This window comes from Oxyura jamaicensis, chromosome 2, assembly GCF_011077185.1.
Source record: "Oxyura jamaicensis isolate SHBP4307 breed ruddy duck chromosome 2, BPBGC_Ojam_1.0, whole genome shotgun sequence".
NCBI classification, from domain to species: Eukaryota; Metazoa; Chordata; class Aves; order Anseriformes; family Anatidae; genus Oxyura; species Oxyura jamaicensis.
In genome coordinates, this window is record NC_048894.1 from 120,630,116 (window position 1) to 120,641,619 (window position 11,504).

The 11,504-nt window shown below is 39.1% G+C and overlaps 1 protein-coding gene across 3 annotated transcripts in view; it reads left to right on the top strand.

Moving 5' to 3' along the window:
- CHD7 (chromodomain helicase DNA binding protein 7) overlaps positions 1-10,346 on the top strand; it is a 126,221-nt gene extending 115,875 nt beyond the window's left edge. Inside the window, exons 27-38 of one of the 3 annotated variants that reach the window (XM_035317421.1) lie at positions 123-195; positions 413-467; positions 1,194-1,422; positions 1,587-1,795; positions 1,937-2,614; positions 3,030-3,190; positions 4,846-5,073; positions 5,337-5,780; positions 6,375-6,596; positions 6,996-7,133; positions 7,579-7,683; positions 8,450-10,346. In XM_035317421.1, coding sequence (XP_035173312.1) covers positions 123-195; positions 413-467; positions 1,194-1,422; positions 1,587-1,795; positions 1,937-2,614; positions 3,030-3,190; positions 4,846-5,073; positions 5,337-5,780; positions 6,375-6,596; positions 6,996-7,133; positions 7,579-7,683; positions 8,450-9,403 — 3,496 coding nt within the window. In that variant the 3' untranslated portion in view covers positions 9,404-10,346. Of the gene's footprint in view, positions 1-122; positions 196-412; positions 468-1,193; positions 1,423-1,586; positions 1,796-1,936; positions 2,615-3,029; positions 3,191-4,845; positions 5,074-5,336; positions 5,781-6,374; positions 6,597-6,992; positions 7,134-7,578; positions 7,684-8,449 lie in introns of all 3 variants that reach the window. The other 2 variants (XM_035317420.1, XM_035317418.1) reach the window with 2 other exon arrangements.
- The last annotated feature ends 1,158 nt before the right edge of the window (positions 10,347-11,504 follow it).

The window sequence follows — 11,504 nt, forward strand, 5'->3', positions numbered from 1 at the left end:
GTAACTTGGTACACCATACTGATGGCTTTTGTAGCTTTTTTGCCTTTATTTTTTTTTTCCCAGAAAAATAGCCTCCTCTCTAAAACAATACAATTAAAATATCTATTTTAAATATTTTATAGAGGTGAATTTGACAGAGAGGATGAAGACCCAGAATATAAGCCAACCAGAACTCCTTTCAAGGATGAAATTGATGTAAGAACTCCAAATTTATGTAATTACTAGTATATATAGTCATAACTGATACTCCATGTTTATCTTAATGTGTAATTCTTAAGTTTGGAAACTACCGGATAAACATACCTTACAAAGATGCTTTTCTGCTGTGTTTGAAAGATAACATATTTTTCTCCTCAAAAGATAACATATGGTCAAAGCTCTAAACTAAAATAACTTCTGTCTTCTCTTAAAGGAATTTGCAAACTCACCTCCAGAAGACAAAGAAGAGTCCATAGAAATCCACCCAAGTAAGATTATATCGAAGAAATTTTAATAAGGCACAAATAGACCATTTAGGAAAAGGTGGACTGCTTATAATACCACATGAGGGAATAGGTTGTGTTTTGGGGAAACATCACAGTAAACTTTTTAGCGCCAAATCTCTTCATGCTTCACATCTTTCAAAAACAGTTATTTACTATGTTTGAATAATCCCGCATTATGGTTTTCTGGGTTTCTAATTACATAGGAGAAATTGTGATGATAAAGACCGGATATTTCATAATGCTGCTGTTGATGTTTTTGCCGAGATAATCTTGAAGTTATTGTAGATATGTTCCTCAGTATGGAGGAAAATTGCCAAGTCTAAGTGAAAATAATAAAGTGGGAAATCATAGGCATAGGTGTTTTCACAGAGGTGGAGTGATATTTCTTAATAACATATTTAAAGCTCTCCTGCATTAATTTAAATACTTAAAATATTCATAATATGTTTGCATTCATAACATTGAATAATAACACTTGATAGTTATCTCTAAATGCTTCAAAAGCATTTCGGAGTTCTTGGAGTTGGATGGTTTTATTCTATTTTTTATTTCCTACCGATGTAGTTATCCTGTTTCTAATTTGTTCTGCACCAGTATTAACGAGGCATATGTTCTTATCTGATTAAACAGGAATCCAGTCTTAGCCATAGAAACTTTGAAATGTTTAGTGGTGGTTTTGCAGTGCACAAATACTTCTCTATTCTCTAGACAAGCACAGTGAAAGCAATGCAGAGTTAGGCCAACTCTACTGGCCCAACACTTCAACCCTGACTACCCGTCTGCGTCGCCTCATTACTGCCTATCAGCGCAGCTATAAAAGGCAACAAATGAGGCAAGAGGCACTAATGAAGACTGACCGCAGGAGACGTCGGCCTCGGGAAGAAGTGAGGGCACTAGAAGCAGAAAGGGAAGCTATAATAACTGAAAAACGACAAAAGTGAGTTTTTCAGTGATTTTTTTTTTTTTTAAATCTCCTTTAAGCTTACGTGTTACTAGTACTTCTATTTTGAAAGAATAAACTAGAGGGGCTTGGGGGCATGCAAACTGTTTGGGCTGTCCTTTACCCAGTGACCTCACTTTTCTTGTTTCTTCTTTGACTAGATGGACGAGAAGAGAAGAAGCTGATTTTTATCGTGTGGTGTCTACTTTTGGAATTATTTTTGATCCTATAAAACATCAATTTGACTGGAATCAGTTCAGAGCATTTGCCAGGCTTGATAAGAAGTCCGATGAAAGTTTGGAAAAGTATTTTAATGGCTTTGTGAATATGTGTAGACGAGTGTGCCGGATGCCAGTCAAACCAGACGATGGTAAGCTTTACTGACTGTAGAAATCAACATGACTGTTAAGGGGACAGTAGGGTTGTTGAAACTTGATTCCTAGATGCAATATTTTAGAAATGGGCATACATGTGATTGATGTTAAACAATACAAATTGTTGTCATTTGTAGAACCGCCTGATCTTTCTACTCTGATTGAGCCGATCACAGAAGAACGTGCTTCCAGAACTTTATATCGCATAGAACTGTTACGAAAAATCCGTGAACAGGTTCTTCATCACCCACAGTTGGGAGAGAGGCTAAAACTTTGCCAACCAAGCTTGGACCTGCCGGAGTGGTGGGAGTGTGGTAAACATGACAAAGACTTACTGATTGGTGCTGCTAAACATGGAGTCAGTAGGACAGATTATCATATTCTTAATGATCCTGAGCTCTCTTTTCTTGAGGCCCACAAAAACTTTGCTCAGAACAGAGGGACGGGTAATGCAAATACTGTCTCTTCTCTAAACCCTCTGGGTGCTGGCTGCAGTCAAACACCACCTGTTGTCCCATCCACACCAGTACAAGAAGAAAAGACTACAGAACAAACAGAGTCTAAAGTTGAAGGGTCTGAAAATCCAGCAGCCAAAGAAAAGACTGATATCAAAGAAGAGACAGAAGTTGCAGATAAGGACACTAAACAAGACTGTGATGCTGAGGCTGAGCCTGGCTCTGTTAAATGTGAATTGAAAGACATAGAAACAAGTACAGATGTAGACCCAAAATCTATTTCGGAAAAAGGCTCAGAAGAAGATGAAGAAGAGAAACTGGATGATGATGACAAATCGGAAGAATCCTCCCAACCTGAAGGTAACTCATTGGTCAGATCAATTCTGTGTGCTTAGTGTGAGCCCCACAGCTGTTCTAACTTGGGTGAGCTGATAAGTAGCATACGAGGAGTCATTTTGGAGCTTGGGATGGGGTACATGTTAGCAGTTCTTCTTCCTTTCTATGTATCGGGTGGCCTGATAAGCTTTCAAAAAAGCTATCCAGCTTCAGTGGGGTTTTCTCCCACAAGGGATGATTTCCAAGATAGCTTATTGATCCAATAAGCACGGTCTCTGTGCCAAGTGCAGAAGGCTAAGGCTCTGTCATAATAATGACTGAACAAAAGCCCGAGCTAGAAATGTAGTGTCAAGCATGGTTGTCTTAACCTATTTAGTTAGGTTGACATGGGGTGGTTGGGAAGTTTAGTAGTTAATGCCTGGTCATGATTGTTATTCAGCAGGAGCAGTTTCTCAGGGTAAGAATTTTGATGAAGAAAGCAATGCCTCTATGAGTACTGCAAGGGATGAAACACGCGATGGATTCTACATGGAAGATGGGGATCCTTCTGTGGTTCAGCTTCTTCATGAGAGAACATTTGCCTTTTCTTTCTGGCCTAAGGTTGGTTGGGGGTAGAATGGGATGCATCTTTTTCAATACAGTTGAAATATGGGAAATGTGTTCTGCAAAGTAACAGAGAGCTTTGTACAATTCTGCACTTCTAGTGGACGTGGGACTATTTTCTGTGAATGATTTGTGAAACAGCATTTTATTCTTCAATTCTGTGCAAATTAGCAGAGGAAATGAATGGAATTGCTTTACTGTAGACGGTATAATTTAGTAAAACAAACTGCTGACAGACGTGAGTTCCACAGAGGTTTCAAAGCGGTATGACCGCAGGATCATACCTCTCACACCTCCATTGACAGAAGCAAATTTATGATTTTGAATTATGGATTTCATCTGCAGAGCAGTCTGCAGTGTTGAGAGTAGAGATTTTGTAAGATCACCTTTTCATTTTGGGGTGGGGAGACTGTAGAGAAGGGTACTGGTGACCTACATGATCTAAGCCATTATGTAATGTTGACAGATGTAATTGTATTAAGGTGCCCTGCAAATATAAGCAGCAGTTTTACGTAGGGTAAAGCTATATCTTATTTTGGTAACGATGCAGAAATTTATCTAATACAAATTTTTGAAAAAATATGAAACTTTAACCTCTTAATAAATGCATGCATACATAATTTAGTACTCTACTTTGCAGAAAGGGTAGAGAGAGAAATAAAGTAGTAATAGTCTTAAGCTTACTAATCACCATAACAGGGCCATCTGGTTTGGGAGGGGGGGGTATGGCGGGGGGGGACCTTGCTCTTAATAGGCTTATTCCTGGAGAAAGCAAGCAGTCTGTTGCAGCTGCTGAGATTTGCTAGTGTCTTTTGCACTGTTTTGCTGTTCAGGAAGCTAACTGATGCTCATATTCCCTAAGCAGCAGTATTTCTCATAGTTCTGAAGTTTCTACTACTTCAGGCAGGTTAGCATAGAATCTACTTGAATACTGAAACAGAGAATTAAAAATGATACTCATCTTCACTGCTTTCAGTATGTGTTTTGGAAACGTGAACTAACATCTTATTTCAGGCGTGGTGTAAAAATAAAACAAAAAATCCCTAATCTGTATAGATTCAGCATAAGTAGACTAATAAACATAATTAGAGATTTTTAGTGTACACGCTTCAGTGAAATTTGAAGTGATAATGGGCGTGGAATGAAAATTGACATTCATTAGATGTCCCTAGGTTGGTGCCCATTTCATAATGTTGAACTTTATTAATGGTGACGCTAATGAGGATCCACTTCCTAGGACAGAATTGCAGATCCAGCCTCTTGGATCTCAACAACTGCAGCTTTAAGATACCGCTTACAGATGTTTTGATTTTCCCTCGCGAAGTGTTGATTTTGCTAACAACTGAAGTTTAACAGTGTAAAATAACAGCGAGTTTTCTGTTAAATCTGTCAGTTGGTACACTGTCGAGAAAAGTTGCTCTGTCTTCCTCTCTCACCTTAATATAAATGCTTCTTTTAAATTCTAGTGATGTTTAATTCTGCAAAATTCTCTGTATATTAGCTTTTGAGAAGGCGATCGGTTTATCCTGACCTGCAAGAATTGTTGGTTCTGAGTGTACTTCTTAAGCTTTGCAAGCTGGACTGTGTAGGTACACTCACTTAACAGGCCACTTTTGCACTAAGGGTTCATTATGTACTTTTCCTTTATGCAGGACCGAGTAATGATCAACCGATTAGACAACATCTGTGAAGCAGTGCTGAAAGGGAAGTGGCCAGTAAATAGGCGCCAGATGTTTGATTTCCAGGGGCTCATACCTGGGTATACTCCAACAGCTGTGGACAGCCCTCTACAAAAAAGGAGCTTTGCAGAGCTCTCCATGGTTGGCCAAGCCAGCATCAGTGGCAGTGAAGATATCACTGCTTCTCCACAGTTATCAAAGGCAAGGCTGCATCCTTCTCATTCTTACAGAAAATGTTTTATCTTGTGTGCACTTACGTGCTGCTTTTGCGTAATAGGAAAAAATAGCATTTCTATTTATTATTTATTTCTTATCCTATTTAATCTAAAATAGGAAAAATAAACAGTATTACTTAGAATACAAAGAAGGCTTTGTTTTCTGAGTTATATGTTTGGACTTTTATTTTAAAACCAGTATACTAAACAGAGCTTTGTTAATGTTTGGAAATACTTACATTTCATTAGGAAGATGCACTGAATTTATCGGTTCCACGTCAGAGGAGGAGGAGACGAAGAAAGATTGAAATTGAGGCTGAGAGAGCTGCTAAGAGGAGAAATCTTATGGAAATGGTTGCCCAGTTACGTGAGTCTCAGGTGGTCTCAGAAAATGGACAAGAAAAGGTTGTAGATTTATCAAAGGCCTCACGAGAGGCAACAAGTTCTACCTCAAATTTTTCATCTGTTACTTCAAAGTTTATCTTGCCTAATGTCTCCACACCCGTGTCTGATGCCTTTAAAACTCAAATGGAGCTGCTGCAAGCAGGTCTTTCACGCACACCCACAAGGCATCTACTAAATGGCTCTTTAATAGATGGAGAACCGCCCATGAAGAGGAGGAGAGGAAGGAGGAAAAATGTAGAAGGGCTTGATCTGTTATTTATGAGCAACAAACGGACATCATTGACTGTAGTAAGACAGCAACCTTTTTGTCTCCTATTTGTTCTTCTGTGTCTAGTACTTTCTGAATGTGAGTTTAAAGTGGTGTTATACTCTCGCTAATAGTAATGTACAATTCTTACCCAACCAGTTTTTGCTTTGTGTTTAGAGCTATTATTTCTTCTTGAACCTGATAAAATGTTGTTCACATCAAGTTTTTGCTGTAGCAAATTGTGGCTGAGTTTTTAGTAGCTTCTGCCTTCAAGAAGACAAAGGCAATTTTAATTTTTTTAATCTTTATTACAAAAAATTAAGCATATTATAGCATACATTTTGAAGGTTAAGTTTATCTTTTTTTACCCTGTAGGGGAGGAAGGTTTGGGGGGCCATTAACTGGGAATGCATGAGAACTGCTCTGTCTAACTATGGTCTTTAATGTACAAGGATGATAAATTTACAAAATTCCCTAATGTAGCAGTAGTGCTTCACATAGCATAAACATTTAAACCCAATTAACTCTTGCCTATGCATAATCTCCTTGAGCCTTCAACTTTAGTCCCTGAAATTATTTCTCCCAGTTATCTGTTGCCTTAAAGTGAGACTTAATACTGGTGTTAATGTTTTCAGGAGGATGCAGAAGTGACCAAAGCTTTTGAAGAAGATATGGAGTCCCTACCAGCAAGGAACATTCCATCTCCTGGTCAGCTAGACCCAGACACTCGCATCCCTGTAATCAATCTAGAGGATGGGACCAGGCTGGTGGGAGAGGATGCTCCCAAAAACAAGGATTTAGTTGAATGGCTTAAACTGCATCCCACTTACACTGTAGATATGCCTAGTTATGTACCAGTAAGTATGTGATTCTAAAAGTGTGCTTGTATTAAGTTAGTTTTACAGATACCGAAACAAATTTCTTCATACAGGACACAGTCATTGGATTTTGTAGCTGGCTGGATTTCAGTGAAGGTTTTCTTTTTAAGCCACACTTACTGTAATATCTAAACACCCAAGAGGCACCAGAATATCAGGGCTGGTTTTCTTCTTTTTTAATATTTGTATTTAACGATACATTAAAACAGTATTTGTGTCAAGTTGCGCAGAATTTCTTCATCTGCTAATAAGATTTTTCTGAGGGTAGAATAGGTGGGTGCTTCTTAAAATTTTTGTTAGAAGAAGGTTTCTTAATGGATGATTTCTGTCAAGAAAACAAGAAACTAAAAAGCAATACATTTCTCTTATTTCCAGAAGAGTGCAGATGTGCTGTTTTCCCCATTTCAGAAGCCGAAACAAAAACGACACAGATGTCGAAACCCTAATAAACTGGATATAAACACCTTGACAGGAGAAGAAAGGGTACCTGTTGTAAATAAGCGAAATGGGAAGAAGGTAAAAATTAAGTTAGTTCAGCAGAGTTGTTTAATACTGTCTTTGCGTGTTGAAAGCAGGCTTTCTATTCCAGGATTTCTTCTTAAAAAAGTTTAACAGTTTGGCAAAGGCATTTATTCTTACTGGAATCTACCATTCCCTTTTATCCTCCCTTTGCTCTTCTGATATGTTCATATCATTTAAGTTGAGAAAGTAACTCCTACTTTTTGAAACTGTATACTTTATTTCCTCATATCAGATATGAATTTCATTACTAGCACTGCCTAAACTGCCACATTTTACTGTATTTTTTTAGCATCGTCTTCTCAATTCAAGTATCTTTAGCTAGTTTCCATCTAGTTTTCCGCAATCTGAATTGAAAGTCTTCGTTGTCATCCTTCCTAGGTGAAAGTGCATAGGTGGAAAATGTTTGTGTTTTTAAGCATTACCTTATCTTTTGCATTAGATGGGTGGAGCTATGGCCCCTCCAATGAAGGACTTGCCAAGATGGTTGGAAGAAAATCCTGAATTTGCTGTTGCTCCAGATTGGACTGACATTGTTAAACAGTCTGTAAGTGAAACTTTAATTCCATGCTTCGCTGTAGATTACAGCACGGAAAAGTTGAAGGCTGTGTACATTTTTCCATGCAAGTACTGATAATGATTAAGTCTTTATCTCATAGCAAGTTCTGAGCTGAGAAAATGGTAGCGTTAGGAGGGGAGTTACCCAGCTAGGGGAAAATGATGATAGAAGGTTGCTCTGGAGTTGGATTGCAGTACACTGGAAAAATCAGGTACAGTAAAGCAAGCATCAGCATTTGTTTTCTTGCTTTTTTGTATTTTATATATACAAAAATATAAAGCAAGCAGCAATGAATTCTTCACCTTGGTAGCTAGCAGCACCCAAGGATTAGCTTTTCTGCCTTTTACTTGAAAACTGTCCTCTGAAAATAGAGGGTACAATTCTCCAAATACTTATTTTAATAAAATACCACTCGGCATACTGGAGTGCATTGGAAAGTACAAAGCTATGGACTCGTAACTGCAGTAGATCAATCTTTTTAATGAAGTTACAGAGTTTCAGCATGTTTTGTTCTTCTGTGTTTAAATAAGCAAAAGGTGTGACTTTGCTTTCTTCAGCTTCTCTTACATGTCCTAGTGTCATTCAGTTTAGAAGTAGCTAATCAGCCCCTGCTTTGCCAGGGTTGAAAAACAAATTGCTTTTGGAATACCCAAATATGATAAAATCCCTTCTACTTCTTCCATTGTCTCCAATTAACTGCTGAAATGTATGAAATCTGAGAATAAAACTCAGTTTTTCTGCATCCCCTTTTCAGGGTTTTGTTCCAGAGTCCATGTTTGACCGTCTTCTCACTGGACCTGTTGTGAGGGAGGAAGGAGCAAGCAGAAGAGGAAGAAGGCCAAAAAGTGAAATTGCCAAAGCAGCTGCAGCAGCTGCTGCTGTAGCATCAACTTCGGGAATCAACCCACTACTAATGAACAGTCTGTTTGCTGGAATGGACCTCACCAGCCTCCAGAATCTACAGAACCTGCAGTCTCTCCAGCTCGCAGGCCTCATGGGCTTCCCGCCAGGGCTAGCAACAGCTGCGGCTGCTGGGGGGGATGCTAAAAATCCGGCTGCCATGTTGCCTCTGATGCTGCCAGGGATGGCAGGGTTGCCCAATATGTTTGGACTAAGCGGATTGTTGAATAACCCGATAACGGCTACTACTGGAAATGCCACTACTGCTTCCGGTCAAGGAGAGACTGAGGATGGCGCTTCAAAAGCTGAAGAGAAGAAAAATGAGAATGAAGAGGAGAACAAAGACTCTGAGAAAAGCACAGACACTGTTTCTGCTACTGACTCTGCAAATGGATCTGTCAGTGCTGCTACTGCGGCGACTACCGCCACTGCCACCACTACCACCACCACCAACACTGGATTGCCCGCAAACCCTCTGGCCTTCAATCCCTTCCTGCTGTCTACCATGGCTCCTGGCCTGTTCTATCCATCTATGTTTCTACCTCCAGGACTGGGAGGATTGACTCTGCCTGGTTTCCCAGCACTAGCAGGACTTCAGAATGCAGTGGGCTCCAACGAAGAGAAGGCTACTGACAAAACTGAAGGAACTGCCTTTAAAGATGAAGAAAACCTAGAAGGCAGTGATGCAGAGGAGAGCCTTGATAAAACTGCAGATTCCTCCGTTTTAGAAGATGAAATAGCACAGGGTGAAGAATTAGACTCACTTGATGGGGGGGAAGAAATAGAAAACAATGAAAATGATGAATAACCAGTACCAGTTACAGTTAAAGTGTTTTAAACTTTTGACAAGTGGTAGTCCTACTGTTTACACTCACAGTAAATGTCCATACTTAGTTTTTATAAGCTGTTCTGTAACATAGTGTAGCAAAAAAAAAGTTCAAGTCATGTTATACAGATGTGTCAAAAGGTATCTTGGTCATTAAGTATTGTGCAGTGCATTATTTATTATCCCTAGGAGAGATGAAATTTGAGAGGTGATCATGTCTTTTTAAGGAAATTGACATAATGCTCTGCTTTTTTTTTTCTTTTGGTACCATTGGTATTATGAAAAGCAGCAATTTGTAACTGAGTGGCACTAATAGAAGGAAGTGCTGCTTAAAGGAAGGATGAAGTTATATATTTAATTTTTTTATTTTTATTTTTTTTTTTGCTGTGAAGGTCAAGATGAAATTTACCATACATATCGTACTTGCGCTTCATTTTGACTGTATGGGAGTTCACCCACTCATATGCGCGCACACACCCACACACACACTCTCTCTCTGACAATCTTCATGATAGTGTGAATGTCTCTGTCTTGAGACGCAGCAATAATAAGGCAGCTGTTGAATGTGAAGAGTACCTTTTGGAAATTTACCCGCGGAGAAGGTTCTTACAGGATAAAGCTACAGTTTAATCGTCTCGTGATCTTGTAATGCACTGGTATAAACAAAAAGAAAAAAATCAGGTACCTTTTTTAAATTAAAGGACTTTGTTACTTTAGCCACAAAGCTAAACAGCATTACCTCAACTCTAAACTAGCCTTGAAGTTTACAGACATGACTTTGTAAATGTATTGTTTTTCTTTGTTGTGATGTCTTTTTATTTTTTTTTCTTTGGAAACTGCTATCATGTAAGATAAGATGTAAATTGCTGCCAACTGTAGTAATGATGCTTTTAATAAAAGTGACCCATGATATGCAGAGATGTAATTATAGAATGCAGTGTTTAGGGACATCACAACTGGTGTTTGCTTCTTGTGTTGGCATTGTGGCTTTCTAAAGCATTTTCTGCTCTATTCTTTAATAGATTAGTGGCTGTAAATGCCGAACTGATTGTCTTCGCGGGACTAGGCAGGAAGAGAAACCTTGAATTACCTTCATATTTTCCACTCTAAGTAACTCTACAGAGAGGCACACTAAAAACCCTACTTTACTCCTTCAAAGGGGCATGAGAGACTGAGAATACTTTAAAATGTGTTCAGCATGTGATAATATGGTACACTAAAGAACAAAAGGGCAAAAGAAAAATGAGGCTTTAATAGGCACAATATCTAGGTCATTTATCCTTGGTTAATGGGTAGAAAAACACAATGCTGTAGTGACAGCAAGGGATACAAAGGCTCTGTGGTATCCTGTAGACCAGAGCTTGTGATGCCAGAAACCACTGTGTCAAACAACCTACATGAAACTAAAACTGACCCACTTTTCATGAAAACCAGTGTCTCTTCTGGAGAGCTACCGATTTGTACCCTTTTGCGACCTTTGATATTTGAGATAATGTACCGTTTGAGAACTTCTTATTTCACAGTGTTGTCACCTTGACACACACATACACAACCGTCTCAATGGTGAGGAGAAAAGGTTAGATTTTCAGTGGAGTACATGAAAAATTAGCTATTTGAGTAGCCAGCTGTGGGTGGACCCCTGTCTTATGATTAATTTTACCTGTGCTTTTGGAAAGCTGGAGAGCTGCAAACCTCGCCCTTGCGTCCGCTGTGAATTTGCCCAAGAGCTCAAATGGAGGAGTACTGCAAGGCCAGAACTCAGTCACGAGGAGGACGTATGAAAAGGGGTGAACTCGCCCTGAAAGGAGCATTTCACGAACAATGAAAGTAGATGAGAAATGAAAGCTCAGGAAGTGAGTTTTGTGTGAGTGAATCACAGACACGCACTGCTGAAATGAATAGATGTCAGAATGTCTTGTACTGCCACTTAAATATATCATACGCAGTTAATGAAGGTCAGGAAGGAGCTTCTCCCCCCACGTACATCACTGAACAGTTGACGAGGTGTGTTATTCCTGCCTCTTTTGAAAGCCTCACACACAGACCACGACAACAAGTGAGAGGCTGAAAGCCAAGGTACATT